This window comes from Rissa tridactyla, chromosome 9 (assembly GCF_028500815.1).
Source record: "Rissa tridactyla isolate bRisTri1 chromosome 9, bRisTri1.patW.cur.20221130, whole genome shotgun sequence".
Classification (NCBI taxonomy): Eukaryota; Metazoa; Chordata; class Aves; order Charadriiformes; family Laridae; genus Rissa; species Rissa tridactyla.
Genome location: NC_071474.1, coordinates 20131655 through 20147266, shown reverse-complemented (window position 1 = coordinate 20147266; position 15612 = coordinate 20131655). Strand labels below are relative to the sequence as shown.

The 15612-nt window shown below is 40.0% G+C and overlaps 1 protein-coding gene across 2 annotated transcripts in view; it reads left to right on the top strand.

The window, feature by feature from the left end:
• DAPK2 (death associated protein kinase 2) overlaps positions 1–15612 on the top strand; it is a 56381-nt gene that overhangs the window by 16677 nt on the left and 24092 nt on the right. For both annotated transcript variants that reach the window (XM_054213411.1, XM_054213410.1), the window contains exon 3: positions 11355–11576. In XM_054213411.1, the coding sequence (XP_054069386.1) occupies positions 11355–11576 (222 nt within the window). The remainder of the gene's footprint in view (positions 1–11354; positions 11577–15612) is intronic.

Here is a 15612-nt window from a genome sequence, read left to right as displayed (position 1 = left end):
AATTGGAGTCACTGGCCTGTTTTGGGCAGCCAGTACAGATTCAGTTAGACCATAAATGGGTGACTGTGTACCCTGAAGCCAGGACTTGTAATCTTTACTTACTACAGAATCCACAGCTTTTGTAAGAGAGTAGTTAACATCAATATCCAAGTTTTGTGGATCTATAATTCTGACAAAGAGAGAATTTCTACTGATATCTCTGTCTCCTATGTAGGAAGAGTGGAGGGAACAAATAACGTACCTTCTGTGCTGTCTGCTGCTGGAGGAGATTGTTTACTTCAATATAATAAAGATTAAATAAGATGAGGAGATAACTTCTACCTCTTATTTTGTCAGACCAGAAGAATCCACAAAGAGGAGTGAAATGAAAATTTCAGCAACCCTTTGTGGATTTGGCTTTACAGATAATTTCCTAAAACCTTGATTTAAATGCCAGCATGATTTCCATCTGTTTCATACATAGGAAAGGAGAAAAATCATTTAGCCATAATACTGCTACCCTCTTACAATTTACCTTCTTCCAGGTATATTACATTCAGTGCATATCTAGCTGGATTTGGACCTTTAAACGCAAAGGTACTGTGTACTAACCTTCTGCATGCATATTACGTATGCACTGGTGTTGTTCCACATAGCAAAAGGAACAGCTTATCAAATCAGCTATTCCTGCTGAGCATGAGTCAGCTTTGACCTTCCCTAGGTCTCTGGACTCTGTTCATTACCACTTCAAGAGTTGATATTCAATCTAAAAGCTAAGTGTGATAAGCGTGGAAAATTTTTTATCGTGTGCATTTTTATTCTTGAGCTTCAGATGACATAAAATGCTGGCCAGTCCATAAGGAACTTGCCAGAATTGCTGGGCTTGTGCTCTGTCACTGCAGACTCTGCTCCTCCAACCGCAGGAGCTGATAAGGGCCACGTTGCTTGTTGCTGTGTGATTGGGAAGTTTCCAAAAACATTGAACAGCTTCAGGAGATGCTGGTGATGATTCAGTAGGTGGCATACTTTCTTGTGAGTCAGGACTAATGTCCCAAAATGGTGTTTAAGGCAATAATTGGTTGTAATGCAGATAACGTTACTTTACTGATAGCCTGTAATAATTCATAGCATTTTTCAGAAACATTGGATTTATTAAATCTTACTTTCAATTTCACATGGTTTATTTGTTCTGTACTTATTCCAGTAAACCAGATCCTTCTGTTTGAGTCCATATTCTTCTACTGCTCTGACTCAACTCTGGCAGTGGACAGAGAGATCGTCTTTGGGCTGGGATGTGTTGGTTACCTTTGTGTCAGCTGTAGAGAGATGTGGATGAAAGGTGCCAGACAGTGACATTATCAGAGACAGCATATGTCCAAAGGTGCTCAGCACTTCCCTGTCGTGACTATTGAAACTTAGCCTGTTAAAGTCCCTGTATTCTAGAGGACTGTACAATCAGTTAGTAAATCATGAGGTGTGAGTGAAAATGCCAGAGTATTTAGAAGTGGCAGCTGATTATTTTTTTTTTCTCTTTCTGTATAAATTAGTACATCTCATTAGGTTTAAAAATTAGCATATTGTTAGAGATAGTGGTATTGTGATACTTCTCTTTATAACATTAACTGGTTCGGTTAGAAGCCACCCTGACACTGCCTGGGCACATAGTGAGCCTGAAATGAAGTAATGTTAGTTATTTCTCATATCATAAAAACTTTCTTCCAGTCTACATCACAGGGCTGTGGTAAACTAGTGATGTTTCTATGATAATCTTGTGTGAAAGGTTCAAAAGAGAGCCATAGTATATTGTCAATTGGATTTACTTCTGTATCTTTCACACACATGAAGAGTTTATCTACTTTCCAGTAGCCAAACAAAATTCCTGTTAAACGCTCTATTAAGAAAAGATCATTCTGTCATAATCTGGCATCTGGCACAGTTCAGGTTCTGTGTAGGTGCTTTGGGAGAGTAGCCATTTTGTTTACATTTTGTTTGGGGGGGAAAAAAACCCACCAAAACAGACAAACCAAAACTCATTTTTTATTTGCAGCTTAAACAAGGAACTACAGTGACATTTGTGACAATTTTATTTTTAAAGCTCTTTATGAAGTTATAAGAGGTGTTAGCAGACTATTTAACAGATTAAGGTTTGGGGATTTTTTAATTCTATTCCATAAAGTCATGTGGAATCAGCAAGATACTTTCCCTTTAGTGACCTTGCCATGACAGTATTTCTGTTTTATTGTTTCAGTTATCGTACTCTAGTTTCTTTGTAAATACCGTGCTGTTGGACATACTATTTATTCACTGCGCAGATTAAATTTCTGCTGTACCAAGTCCTGGCTTAATCTACCAAAAAAAAAGTCTGTAAAAAATAAAACATGCTACAAATTATTGCTATAGCCCATTTACAGAAAGCTTCCAGTTCTTTATGGCTGTGACCACAGACTTCCTACAAAAAACTTCCAGGAAAGTGCTTTTATGCATATATTTTTGTGAACCTTGTATGGCCTTTGGTTGAGCTGTGTTTCATAAATGAGCTGAGAGCATACAAATGGATTGTAGAAGTTACCAACCGAGTCCTGCCCTCTCTGCTGGGAAGAGCATGCCAGTGCAATTACAAGTAGCAGAAGTCATCTCTGAAGCGTAAGGCAAGAGGGAGGAGAGTATTTAGCTTGATAAAAGTAAGTGCAGTAGAGCAGTTGCTCTAATCACATAAATTTGAGAGGAAAACAGCTTTTTCAGTCTTGAGATTTTTTAAGGCAAGCATTCAGCAAGAATTCTCAAGGGCTTTGCTTTGAAAGTTAACAAAAATGACCATGAAAGGATAAAATCATTTGTGTCATTTTTCCAAGAAAACAAAATATGAGTGAAAAAGATGGAAAAGTAATAAGATGCAGACTTTCTAAGCTTGAGATAGCCAGTTAAAACCAATCTGAATTTAATAGTGGCAAAAAGGCATGATTAGAAAAACTGTTGACATAAAAACAATTGTTGAACTGAGAATGGCCCTTTGTGGAAACTAAATAAACCAGCCACTTGAATCTAGGGAAGTCCTGCATTCAGGTTAGCTAGACACTATTATCTGTGATTATGTTTATGTATATTAACTTAAGAATGTACACATGATGATTTAATAATATTTTTAGGATTTCTACCTCTAACTGTAGATTGTGCAAAATCAAAGCAACAGATGCTGTAAGCTCATTCACTAGAGAAAGGACAATGTGATGCTAACAAAAGGTGAAGCTTACTTGGTTTATAATATAGCCTATAAAGTAACTGATTGCTGTCAGTAAACATAAATAAAATTGTTTTCAGGGTTAAAGATATCCTTTTGACTCAGAGCTCAGAGAATAAATGACACTGGATAGGGTGTCATTTTTTTTCTTGCTGTCAAGGGACCAAACATAATTTATCATCCAATTAGAGAAAGAGAGCCAATGACTGGCAAACTTTGCAAAGTCTAGTAAACCTGAAATTAGATCTCTAAGTTGTGTTTTGACTTCCTAAGCACAGGCAACCACATATGTGAATTACATTGTTTAGGGTAGAACTTGTAATAACAAATAAACTCCTTTAGGCTTGCATTCCCACAACTGAATGTCTTAAATGCAAAGAAAAAAGGACAGATATTAAATTCATGTTTTTATTCAAAATATTAAAACCTTCTTATATTGTGAAAGCTTGTATTTTCAGTTTTCCTGTAAGCTCCTTCCTATAGTAGGCTGTTGTTTTTTATGATATGGTGCCTTGTGTATGTCATTGTGCCTCAGATCTTGCTTTTAGATACATAGACCATGTTTTGGGTAGTGAGGAAGGATGCTGTGAGACTGCAACACTTACCCTGGTCTTCTATAGAAAAACATCTTAAATCAGAATGGCATGTTTGTAATTTGGTTCTATCCCACAGATACGACTGCTGTTGTCAAGGTATTGCTGTAAGGTAGATGGATGAAGTGACGTGCCTGAGGCAGCCCCACTTTCTGACCAAGCTGTGTTCAGCACTGAGGTGTTTCTGGTTTCCTCAGTATGCGGAGAGGAAGCAGCTTAAATGGGATTGCTCAAAAATGTGAACATTCTCCAGTGTGTCTTTTACCTTCCCAGTAACTAATCTAATTCTGAATTGCAATCAGGTTTGAGTTTTGTTGTGTTCCAATGTTGCATGGCTTTGAGACTTCTGGTGTGAGAAGTTTCCTTCAAGGCCCTTACATTGTCTGGAATGTAATTATACTATTAAAACCAGCTGGCTGGCATACCAACCATAGTTTCTTTAACTCGGCTTCAATCTTGAGAGAAGTGCACATCTGAGCAAGAACTGAAGTAGGCTAGGAAGAGCTCAGTGTATCCTTGTTAAAACATAATGAGCAACAAAACAACATGTGAGGGAGGAGAAGATCAAGGGGAATGGAAGGTCATCTCCACTTCCCTTAAAAGCATTTGCTTGTGTCCACTCGAGTTTAATGAACTTTTCCGTCTGGTGCAGCAATACCAAATGTGCTGATGTCAGTATTACTGCAGCTTGGTGTACTTCAGATTGCTGTTTTCTGTTCTTTTCAAATGAAAAGAAGAAACTTTCACCTTTTCTTGAGAAATTTTCACCTCCTTACACCTGCTGTAGGTCAAAACCAACATCAAAAAAGAATAATAGATATTTATGGCACCATTCAAGTTAAAAAAAAATAAATAATGCATAAAAAGCATTGCTGTGTTTTGCTCTATGCAATAGGCTGTGATTGCACCCTTCCAACAGCCTGGTCATACACTGCTGGCATTGCTGAGACGAGCAGCTTCTCATTGCAAACTCCAGCCTCAAGGAAACGCCTCCCAGATTGGAAACAAAAGGAATCCCAACTAAATGCTCAGATCCCCAACTGAGTTTGCACATGCTCCGTGAAAAGAAGGGTTAAACTATCTTGCATTTATGATAGTCTGCATGTGAATCTGGGCAGTTAAAAGACTTACTGAAATGCTGTTACTGTTAGGTTTTATTTTAGTTTCTTTTCCGGTCATGTATTCTTGTGCAGGAACACCTAGTGAATAAAAAGATGAATTGTTGTAATTGCAATTCTGATGATGTCTACATAAATAAAATGAGGTTATAGGTCCAGCTGTATGCTTTCCCCTTATAATTTTATTTTATTTTTTCCAGTAGCATTACCTGCATTTTACAGACTTTGTGAAATTAAGTACAGAAAGACTAAGGTGTTATTTTTCATCAAGTGTGTAGGAACCTAATTACTGTTCAAGTCAGTGGGAGGTTGCTGCCTAAAATCCCTTGCAAATCTGTTCCAAAGTAAATTGTCCTGGCTCATCTAGGGAACTGAGTGTCGCCTCTTGGCTGGCAGAATGCCAGAGCACTGTTCTTTGCCAGGTTCACTTTTGAAAGAACTCCTTGAAAACATATTTCAGTGTAAAGTGTACCTGTCAACACGTTCTAACGTGTCATCTATTTTATGGGAATTTCAAGTTTTAACAACTGCCTAAACAGAATAATAACGATACTCTTTTTTAGAATTATTTAATGAATGAATGCAATTAAGATTAATATGGTGAGAACACAAAGAAATAGACTGAACATGCAGAAAGGGAACATATGTTCGGTATTTGGGGAAGAAATGGTTTGTTCTTCTCAAGTGACAGACAGAATCAGTTTCCTGACTTCTCCCCACTCTGGCCTCAGAGAGCCTGACTGGAGTCAGGTAACCTGTGCTGTCATCTCAGTATTTGTTTACATATTTTCAGCATTTCATGACAGCTACTCAGCAATGTGGTATTTCTGGAACATCAGAGGAAGATTTGTGTAAACCCATACCTATACAAACAGTTGCTTAAAGGCTGTCTTTATTCTAGTGCTCCGTAGCAATACCACTGTTATGCATTGAGGCATTCAAAACTGGCAGGCTGCACTTCTGTCATTCTCTCAAGTCAAATTCTGCCCCAGAGTATTACCCTCCAGAACCAGTATTAAAAAATAAAGTTTGAAAAAAGAGCAAGAAGTTATTCTGGATTGTCCAGTTCCTCTCTTCCCCACGTCCTTTCCACATCCTCTCCTGAACTGCACAGCAATTAAATGAGCTGAATTTGTGCTCCTCTAAAGCATGCTTCTGAAAATAGACTCCAAAACCATCCAGTAATATTGTCTCTGTGTTCTTATTCAGTGACAAATCTCGTAGATGATAGTAGCAGTTCAAATAATAGGTTGTCTTCATTGCCAGGATAAATTCCTTTATAAATGATGTACAGATTTGATGTTATACCTAATTATATTATAACTGACAGGTTGCAGCTGCTATTGTTTATACTCTTGAGCTGTTACCACAGTTAAGGACAGTCTATGTTGAATCTGTGACAAGGCTGTTGTACAGATGTCCAAAATATTTCTGAAAGGAAACAAACTTCATTTCTTTAAAAAAATAAAAAAGAATTAGGAAGTATCAACCTTTGAGCTTATCTAATGTGTGTTGTAAATACTGCTGTTTATGATCCAGGTCACCTTCACTTCAGCAATATATTAAAAAACATGAATTTTGGCAAAGTCATTCAGCTGAAATTTGGACGTCTGAACTGTGAAATTTAGTTTCAAGTCTAAGATCAGCCACAGACTCCCCAGGTGAAATTAAGTAAATGGCTTAATTTCTCAGTGCTGTCATCTCAGGTGTCAGAGATACATGCTTTCCTTTCTTCTACTTTTTTCCTAGCCTTGATCAAAAATTTTGGGAAGCTGGCACTGCTTGATTCTTACGTGCTCAATGCAGATGCGTTAGGAGGTGCAGAAATGCTGTTGTCTTGGTCCTTGCCTTTACAAGCTCTGTAGTTAACAAGAAATCCAAAGTGTGTCAGACTGATTGTAAAATACCAGTGAGACTCTTTTTTTCATAGCTGTACGGGACTCCACGTGAACTATTCATTGTGTCTGGTAGAAAAGTAGAGCAATATGCTATATCTTTAACACTTTTTCAAAGACTGTTCTCCCTTCCCATCCCTTCTCCAGCCTCTAGCTCGTCTTGTAGCGTGCTTCAGTGTATCAGTGCCTGGCAAAGCATTGCGCTACTTATGTGGAGAGATAGAGCAACGGCAGTCTTTCAGGTGGTCGGAAAATACTTTAGCCTTACCCTGTGGTGCTTTAATAAAGACCCACGGAATTCAGGAACAAGCATGGGCAAAGCAAATCTGCTCTGCAGCCAGTAGGGGAATTGGTAAGCGTGGGTTATGGATGGTATTGTGGGTAATGACATTGTAACGGTCTTAAATGTCCTAGGCTAAGAAATTGTGCATTTGTGTTTTCCCCTGTGGCGTACAACCTCTTCTGCTCAGTCACAAACACCCTCAGTAAAGACTGTCTGCAAAAGCCTGTTTTTAAGGGATAAAGGAAATGGCATAAAGACTGGGACAGGAGCGGGTAGAGTGTGTGTTGGTGGGTACACACTCAGGGGGAAATGGATTACAAGGGAATGGGTGTTGTAATGAACAATTGTCCCAGACTGTAAGTATGTAAAAGGAGAAGACAGGAATTCCTCTGCTGTGACATTATTATTTTTGTAAGCTTTTAAGTAAACAAAAATGTACAAAATTCACAGTATCACTGGACTTCTTAAATGTAAAAGTGACTGTGTTCATTCTCATAATCAGCACTTACAAAATAATATTTCTCCCTGAACGTCACTGACAAAATTTATGTCCCCAGAGAGAATTCAAGGAAGCAAACACAGCAGCATTAGTACTATGTCTCTTTAGAAAGTCTGAACCAAACAAGATGCATGTATTGCAAAAAAAGAACAAACAAACAAAAACCCCATGAAACCCAGGATGTTTTACACAAACAGCACTACAGAATGAACTCTTTTAGCATAATGTTTAAGGAAGTCTGGGGATTCTGTAGCAGGAATTTCATTCTCTTTGCACGTAACGATAAAATCAGGAGGCAGAAATATGAATGAATTAATAAATTTGACAAATACCTGCAGTCTTAATTCCATTTGTGATTAATTATTCCTAAAGGGATAAGTACACCTGTCCCGTCTGTTCCTACCTCTCTCCTGAGAAGTGTTTAGGATACATATGAAAACAAAAAGAAGTACTTCAGGCTGTCTGGCATTGTTTGAACCCTTTGAAATGAGAGGCTGCCTCTGCCATGGAGTGTTAGCTTTTGAGAGCAATTGAGCACCAAGTGACAGCCTTAATTTTTAATTTCTTTGCATTTGTAGGTTTAAGACAGACTCAACCAGCCATCTGTGTTAATGAAGCACTAAGTACATTATATAATTATAAGGTTCTGAATATAATTGCTGTGTATGCTGCATAATTTAAGTTCCAACTGTACTTGCATCTCTCATTTACCAAGCCAGTGAAGGATATAATAATATTGAAAACAATAACAGCTCAGTGCTTCTACAACGTAGTCGTGGGGGGGCTGCACTTAATGAGTGTGTTTGTGATTCTTATAAAGAGATCTTGGCTGATAAAATCACCGTAGGTTAAGGTTATCTCTAAGATGAGTCTTTTCCTTTTAGGTCTGGATATAATGCCCTGATTAAGGAAATATCTGATACTAAATGTATATTCTAGGACTGGAGACTTGCCACTTTTTGCGGAGTGGGATCTCAGACATACAGTGCATTTTGGCAGGGGAGAACGGGGCTGCTCTTGGGTATGAAAAGGAGCTCACCATCTTGTTTTGTCTGTTTGTAAAGTAGTTGGACATCAGCAGAGACTCATGAATGTGATGAGACAAAGGCTTTGGTAAGAGTTCTTTTGGTGGTAGGATCTTGCATACCTCTTAGGCTTTACACATGCCAGGTAAGGGTAACTATTTGACTGTGCTATTCTCAGAGGCTTTCCTGCCTTGTTTGTTCGCTGACTGTGTCTCCCTGGCCATATAGCTTCCTAGAAGTTTAAGATTTTTTTCTGCTCCTTGGTGGAAATGCAGTGAAATACTTTTGATGTGTTTTTTGCAAAAGTACAGTTCTATCAATTGTTCATTGATAACAGCTGAGCCTTTTCTGGCTAAGGAATGCTTGGTAGGATATGGAGTGCATATGGTAGACTTAAAGTTCCCATGTTTTTCATTCCAATTATTATGAAAAGGGTGGGGCATGGATCTGAGCTGGGGTTCCTTGTCTCTAAATCACCGAGATTCTGCAGATGTTAGCCACCAACCTCTTCTTGCTTACCCCCCCCCTCCTTTTGATACCAAGTTGTCAAAACAAAAGGTAGCTTCCATGAAGCCATAGTTTTAGACAGACTTTGTTTAACTAAGTCCTATTCTGTCTTTACAGCTTAACAGTTTTTCATCTCGCTGTTATCACAAGATGCATTGTACACTTAAACAAAGCAAACCGAAGTGCATGACCTTATCCATAGGCTCAATTCTCCAGCTATCTGGTGCACATCACCACCATGGTAGTGTTTGTAACAGTACATACATGGCCTGTTTACAAGGTGGATTCTGTGGTCTTTTCTTTTTCTTTCCCTCTGCCAAAAGGGAGTTTGATAAATCCCTCTTACAATCTAGCAATGGAAAAATAAATAACAAGAGTAACCCTCAGCTTATGGTTTCTGGCAGAGGAGGTTTAGGGTGGTAATAAACTGTTGTTGCTACTTAAAATTGCAGATGTACGCAGGTGGGCTATGAGGTCCTTTAACTAGTATCCAAACGGAAGTAGTCAACTTTTCCTTCCATTTGTACTCTTGCAGGTTTTATTGCAGAGATATTGCTCCAAGACTTGTCAGCAGCAGCCTGCCATCAGACATACCAGACACAATCTCCAAATGCTGCTACTGGAGTAATTTTCCTTGACAGTTGTTCTTGCCACTACAGCACTTCCCCACTAGCTCCTTGTTTTCCACCAGCTCAAATTCAGTCTCCCATTTTATTATGTACTTTACGCATCATTATATCCAGGTCTGCACTAATTGTTATGGAAAGGTAAAGTAAAAAAAAAAAAATAAAAATCTGAGTACTATTAGGTACAAGAAGGTTCATCAGAATGTACATATATGTTCAAAACTGAGCATTTTAATACTTTATATGAAAGTTATGAGCGCTCTTAACGTGTCCTGTGTAGACTAAATGCAAACACTCGGTAATAGCTGAGTGATGATTTAATTTCCTTGTTTGTATGATTGTGATTTAATTTCCTTGTTTGTATGTCTGTGATGATTTTAGTGTAATTAGGCATTTCTAAGATACAGCACAGTTGCCCTTGTCCTTTCCAAATGGGATGAGCAAAAGAATCCTCTGAATAATCACTGTTTCATTCCACATTCTTGCCTTATGTCGAATTTGTATTACTCAAATCCCGCTTTAGCTGCAGACCACCTTTCTTTCTTTCCTAATTTTGATAAGACATCTCTCAGCTTGATTACAGTTATTTTTTCAGAGGACAACTGAGAAGGAGGGAACATCAGCTCTGTGGAGAATGGTGCCCTCTCTGACTTCAAACAATGCCTTTCGAGCATGATGAAGAAAGAGAAGCTCACATAAAGAAGAACAAAGCAGGGTCCCCTACTTCCCTATTGATGAGTCAGTAACAACTGTCTCATCTTGCAAGGTTCCCACTGCTGGCATAAGGCTGCAACCTGCATGGTTACTATTATTTGAGTTAATCATCGGACCTCCAAGTGTTACCCTCTTAGGAAATAAGGGGGAACTATTACAGTTAGACTGGAATATCTTACTTTAGGAGCCACAGTGAGGAAAATTTTATTGACAAGTGGCAGCTGCACGCCTTTTAAACTTTAATGCAGCCACTTTACTATTTGGTGTGGTGGGAAATTCTTTATCCTTGAAGTGCAGTGAGAAAGCTGCGCTTACTCTAGTTACATTTGCAGCTAAATTATCAAGTGAAGTGCAGAAATATGAATAAACCATTCTCTTGTTTGAAATTTGGTTACTGGAGGCCACTTCTACGTTTCCAAAGGGTTATCAATCCTTTGAGTTCTTTTCTGAGTGATTATTCTTAAGGGAATACTTTAATGCATCCATGTCTTTTCAGAACATCCAGTGGTGCGTTGCAGACATGAATGCCTTAAGCATTACCCAGTGAAGGAGTGGTAATTCGAACCTTTTGAGACAGATCTTATTCATTTAAACATGAACTGTTTTTCAGAGATTATAACAGCTGTCCTCCCTTCTTGTCAGACACTGCTTGGTTTTGCTAAATTGCAGACACAGCAGGAGGCTATCTTGTTATGCTCTAGCAACTTTAACTGCAGAATTGTGACAGTCCTCACTATTGTACCAAGAAGGAGCTTGTATGGTCAGTAGTGTTGCTCAGGCCTTGCAGGATCAAGCTTTGTGTATGAATGACTTATTTGGGAAGCTGTGATTATATGAAAGCTTTAAGACAATTTTTGTTATCTTCTTTTCCTTGCAGTGGCCAGTTTGCAATAGTGAAGAAATGTCGAGAAAAAAGCACCGGTGTGGAGTATGCTGCTAAGTTCATTAAAAAACGTCAGAGTCGGGCCAGCCGTCGTGGAGTGAGACGCGAGGAGATTGAACGGGAGGTTAATATTCTGCAGCAGATTCTGCATGCCAATATCATCAAGTTGCATGACATCTATGAGAACAAGACGGATGTGGTCCTCATCCTTGAGCTGTGAGTAAGGGGACTTCCTGTCCTCCGGGGTAGGATGAGGTAAATAGGAACCGGAAAGGGTTGCGGAGGCTGCCAGGACATAGGAGCACTGTTAAAATGGAGCTGTTGTGTTCTCTTGCCTCGCAGATCTTGGCAGGATAACTGAATGAGATTGCTGATAAACAGGCCCCCCAGTTCATCCATGTGCCCTGGGGATACAGGTGCACCTTAACATAAGCTGAGGCCATTGTTACTGAGCCAGGGAGTGTTGTTAACCTGAAAACAGTTTACTAACAAAGGGATTACCTCATGTCTGCCTAGCGCTGCCCTGACATGAACCTTGGAGGAAGCACAAATGGCCACTGAATGCTCATTTCGTTTTTTGTTCTGCTTTCATCTCTTCCAATGCATGTGAATCACAGAATCATAGAATTGCCCAGGTTGGAAGGGACCTTTCAGATCATCTAGTCCAACCGCCAATCTAGCACTGACAAAAACCATCACTAAACCATATCTCTAAGCACTATGTCTACCTGTCTTTTAAATATCTCCAGGGATGGTGTCTCAATCACTTCCCTGGGCAGCCTGTTCCTATGCTTAATAACACTTTCAGTGTAAAAATTTTTCCTAATATCCAATCTGAACCTCCCCTGGCACAACTTGAGGCCGTTTCCTCTTGTCCTATCGCCTGTTACTTGGGAGAAGAGACCAACCCCCACCTCTCTACACCCTTCTTTCAGGCAGTTGTAGAGAGTGATGAGGTCTCCCCTCAGCCTCCTTTTCTTCAGGCTAAACAATCCCAGCTCTCTCAGCCGCTCCTCATAAGACTTGTGCTCCAGACCCCTCACCAGCTTTGCTGCCCTTCTCTGGACCCGCTCCAGCACCTCAATGTCTTTTTTTTATGGTGAGAGGCCCAAAACTGGACACAGCGCTTGAGGTGTAGCCTCACCAGTGCCGAGTACAAGGGGACGATCACTGACCAAGTCCTGCTGGCCACACCTGATACAGGCCAGGATGCTGTTGGCCATCTTGGCCACCTGGGCACACTGCTGGCTCATATTCAGCTGGCAGTTGACCAACACCCCCAGGTTCTTTTCTGCCAGGCAGCTCTCCAGCCGCTCTTCCCCAAGCTTGTAACGCTGCATGGGGTTGTTGTGTAAATAGCATTTTTGCCTCCTGGTCTTGCAACCCAACATGAGTCAAAATGACATTGGAAGATTTATTCCTGTTTACGTGACTTCAGCTTATATTGGAAAGGCTGAAGTAGAGATTTTGTGAGAAGGGACTAGTGATATCCTAAAAAACGAAAGATTTGCTTTGGCAGAGCTACAGCAGGACACATAAACCAGTTGCAGCAGTTCTCAGGATTCCTAGTGTGCAATACCAAGGGAGGATTGTTAGAGAAGGTAACTGATTTATCAGATAGACTGAATATATCAAAGTGTTAGATGCTATAGGAAATTGTCATCGCTCTAGGTAGGTCATGTAATTAATTTCACCTTCCCCTACTCGCACCAGGAATCCAAATTCTTCACTGGGAAGTCAGAAGGGGAGCTAAGTTGCCTGCTGCTGTTTGGCTTTCTGTTCTCAGTAGTGTTTGCCAGCCATCCTGATGCATATTAAATTTGACTTGTAGTGGCTGGGGTGTCACAGAAAGGTCACTTGCTCCTCTGCATTGTACCTGCAGCTGAGTCCTGTAGAACATTTGGATGTCTACAAATGTAGTAGTGTTAGTGTTGATGTGTTAGTTTGAGAGTCATTTCAAGAAAACTTTGCAGTTGCCTAATGTCAATTACTGAGTAAAAAAAAAAAAAAAAAATCTGCCATGATAAAATTATGTCATTTTAAGGAAATGAAAAAGGGGAGGCACTAAGTGACTGCATCTGTTTATACCCAAACTTATACTGGGATAATAAATTCGTGTGAAACTTGGCACTTGTTGCCATTCCAGGTGTTTCATGACTGAGGCTTAGGACTGTAATAGTGACTCTGCATGCACGGATGGTCATATAGACCTATGTCCAAAGTATCTCCTTCTGTACAGTTCATAGTGTGTGCTGTTGGTCTGCCTTGAGGAGTTGAAAGGGATGTAAATTATCTTAGTGCACATGCAGATTTATGTCTATGTGTATTTGTGTGGCTTAGTCTTCCTAATCTCCACTGAGAACCAGGGGAATCCTGAACACTGTCACACAAAGCAAAGAGTAGAATTCTGTGCTTGTACTCATCCAGGAATGGAAATAGCTCGTCTAATAAATAGAGCTTTGCTCATAAGAATGTATGGTCTCGACCTAAGGGGATGAAATTGGTGATGTAGTGAAAGAAGAGAGACATCAATTTAAGCTTTTTTGGGTTGTGTCCTGCTCTTTTGTGGGATCAATATCATCTAGTTTATAAAGCTCTGAGTCTTGGAGCAGTGCAGAAGATGACATATCCTTTACCTGTCAATTCATGGTACTAAGGTAAAGCTGTAAGCAAGGAGACAGCCTGAGGTCTTCTACTTATTACAATTTTTAGGTAACGAGTAAATGATGCAATTTTTCTGTATGTATGAATCAGGAAATAGAGACACTGTGGCTGAAGTTAGGTAGACCATATGTTCCCTAGGGCACCTACCTCGACCTTGTGTATGGAATCCAGGCAATGAAGCTTTGATCGCTGAGTGCGATGAAATAACCACTAGCTTTCCAGGGGAGCCAGCATTTAGGCCAGGGAGCATTCCTGGAGATTAATGTGACTGCTGGCAGGTGGCATATGAGTTATGATAAGCATCTGTTAAGTATATGTCTGTGTCCAAATGTTGTTCTCTGTAGCCATGCACTGGAAGAAAGGAAAGGAGCTTGCTTTTTCTGACTGGCAGCTACTTTGTGCTAAAACAACCTCTCATTTCATTACTCTCTGCTTTTTCCTGTCCTTACGTGGCCTGACACATTTTGTGTGTCCTATTGTCAAGCTGTAGCTTATTGCACTTTTAAAAGGCTGGGTACAACAGAGTTTTGACCTTACTAAGGCCACTGCATTCAGCTGCTGTATACGCATTGAGGATGACGATAATTGCTAATAAAGATAATTAAATTCTCTCTGTAAACAGATGATCTCTCCTCCTGCCACTCTCATATCAGAGTCTCATACTCCCTGCAGTTTATCAAAATAAGCGTTACAGTACCTGGCCAAGTAATCTTGTGTTAAGCTGCAGTGGACTTCAACTTCAAAAGCATGTCCGCAGTATTCTTGATTAATTGAAGAAGCTACTCTGGTGTTTAAAAGAGGCTTTGTCTAAAATGTTGACCCTCTCCCAAACTCCCTGTGCTGGCAGCCCCTCTTTACACAGGAGTTGATTCTACAGGTGGCGTTTCTTCTGTTCAAGAGCAAGAGCATTCCCGAGTCCACTGCTGTTAAGTGCAGTTTGGCAGGTACACAGTTTGCCCTTCCTTGTGTACATTGATCAGGGATATGCTCTCCACAGCTTTTTGTGACCTTGCTGTTCTCTCTTTCTTGGGCCCTGCCTTGAGGCTGCTTTGCCCAAACGAAAGCAGCCTAAAGGCAGGTTTGATTGATACGCCACTCTCTTCTACTGCTAAGTGTCAAGGTTGTGTACACAAAATAAACAGCTGTTTCCAAGAAGTAAGGCAGCACTGTTGTTTGGCTTTTATTGGACTTTGAAGGAAGAGCAAAGGCATCGTTTGTTTACTTCTTTGTTTACCATGGGAATAAGGTGACGTGGTAAAAGATAAAGAGATGGAACCAGAGGAAGGAATTTTTCTGTAACCTAAGGTCCTTTGAGAAAGGAGCATTTGCTCTTTCACAGGTGGTGCTGATTTAGAAAACACACCTCCCTGGGTGTTCAAATGTAACTTGTAGGGCAGTATGAGTGTTTTACTGCAAAAGAGTTAGTGCTGAACGCCTTTTTTTCTGGGATTCCATAATGGCTGGCTTTTGGGATTGCTAAGTCTCTTCTGCCTGAGGGTTTCTCTGAGTTCAGGTGCATAACTTGGGTAAGAATGATCCTGCACTCAACTGCTCACCACTCTCTTTGTACAATTTACTGAAACCTGTT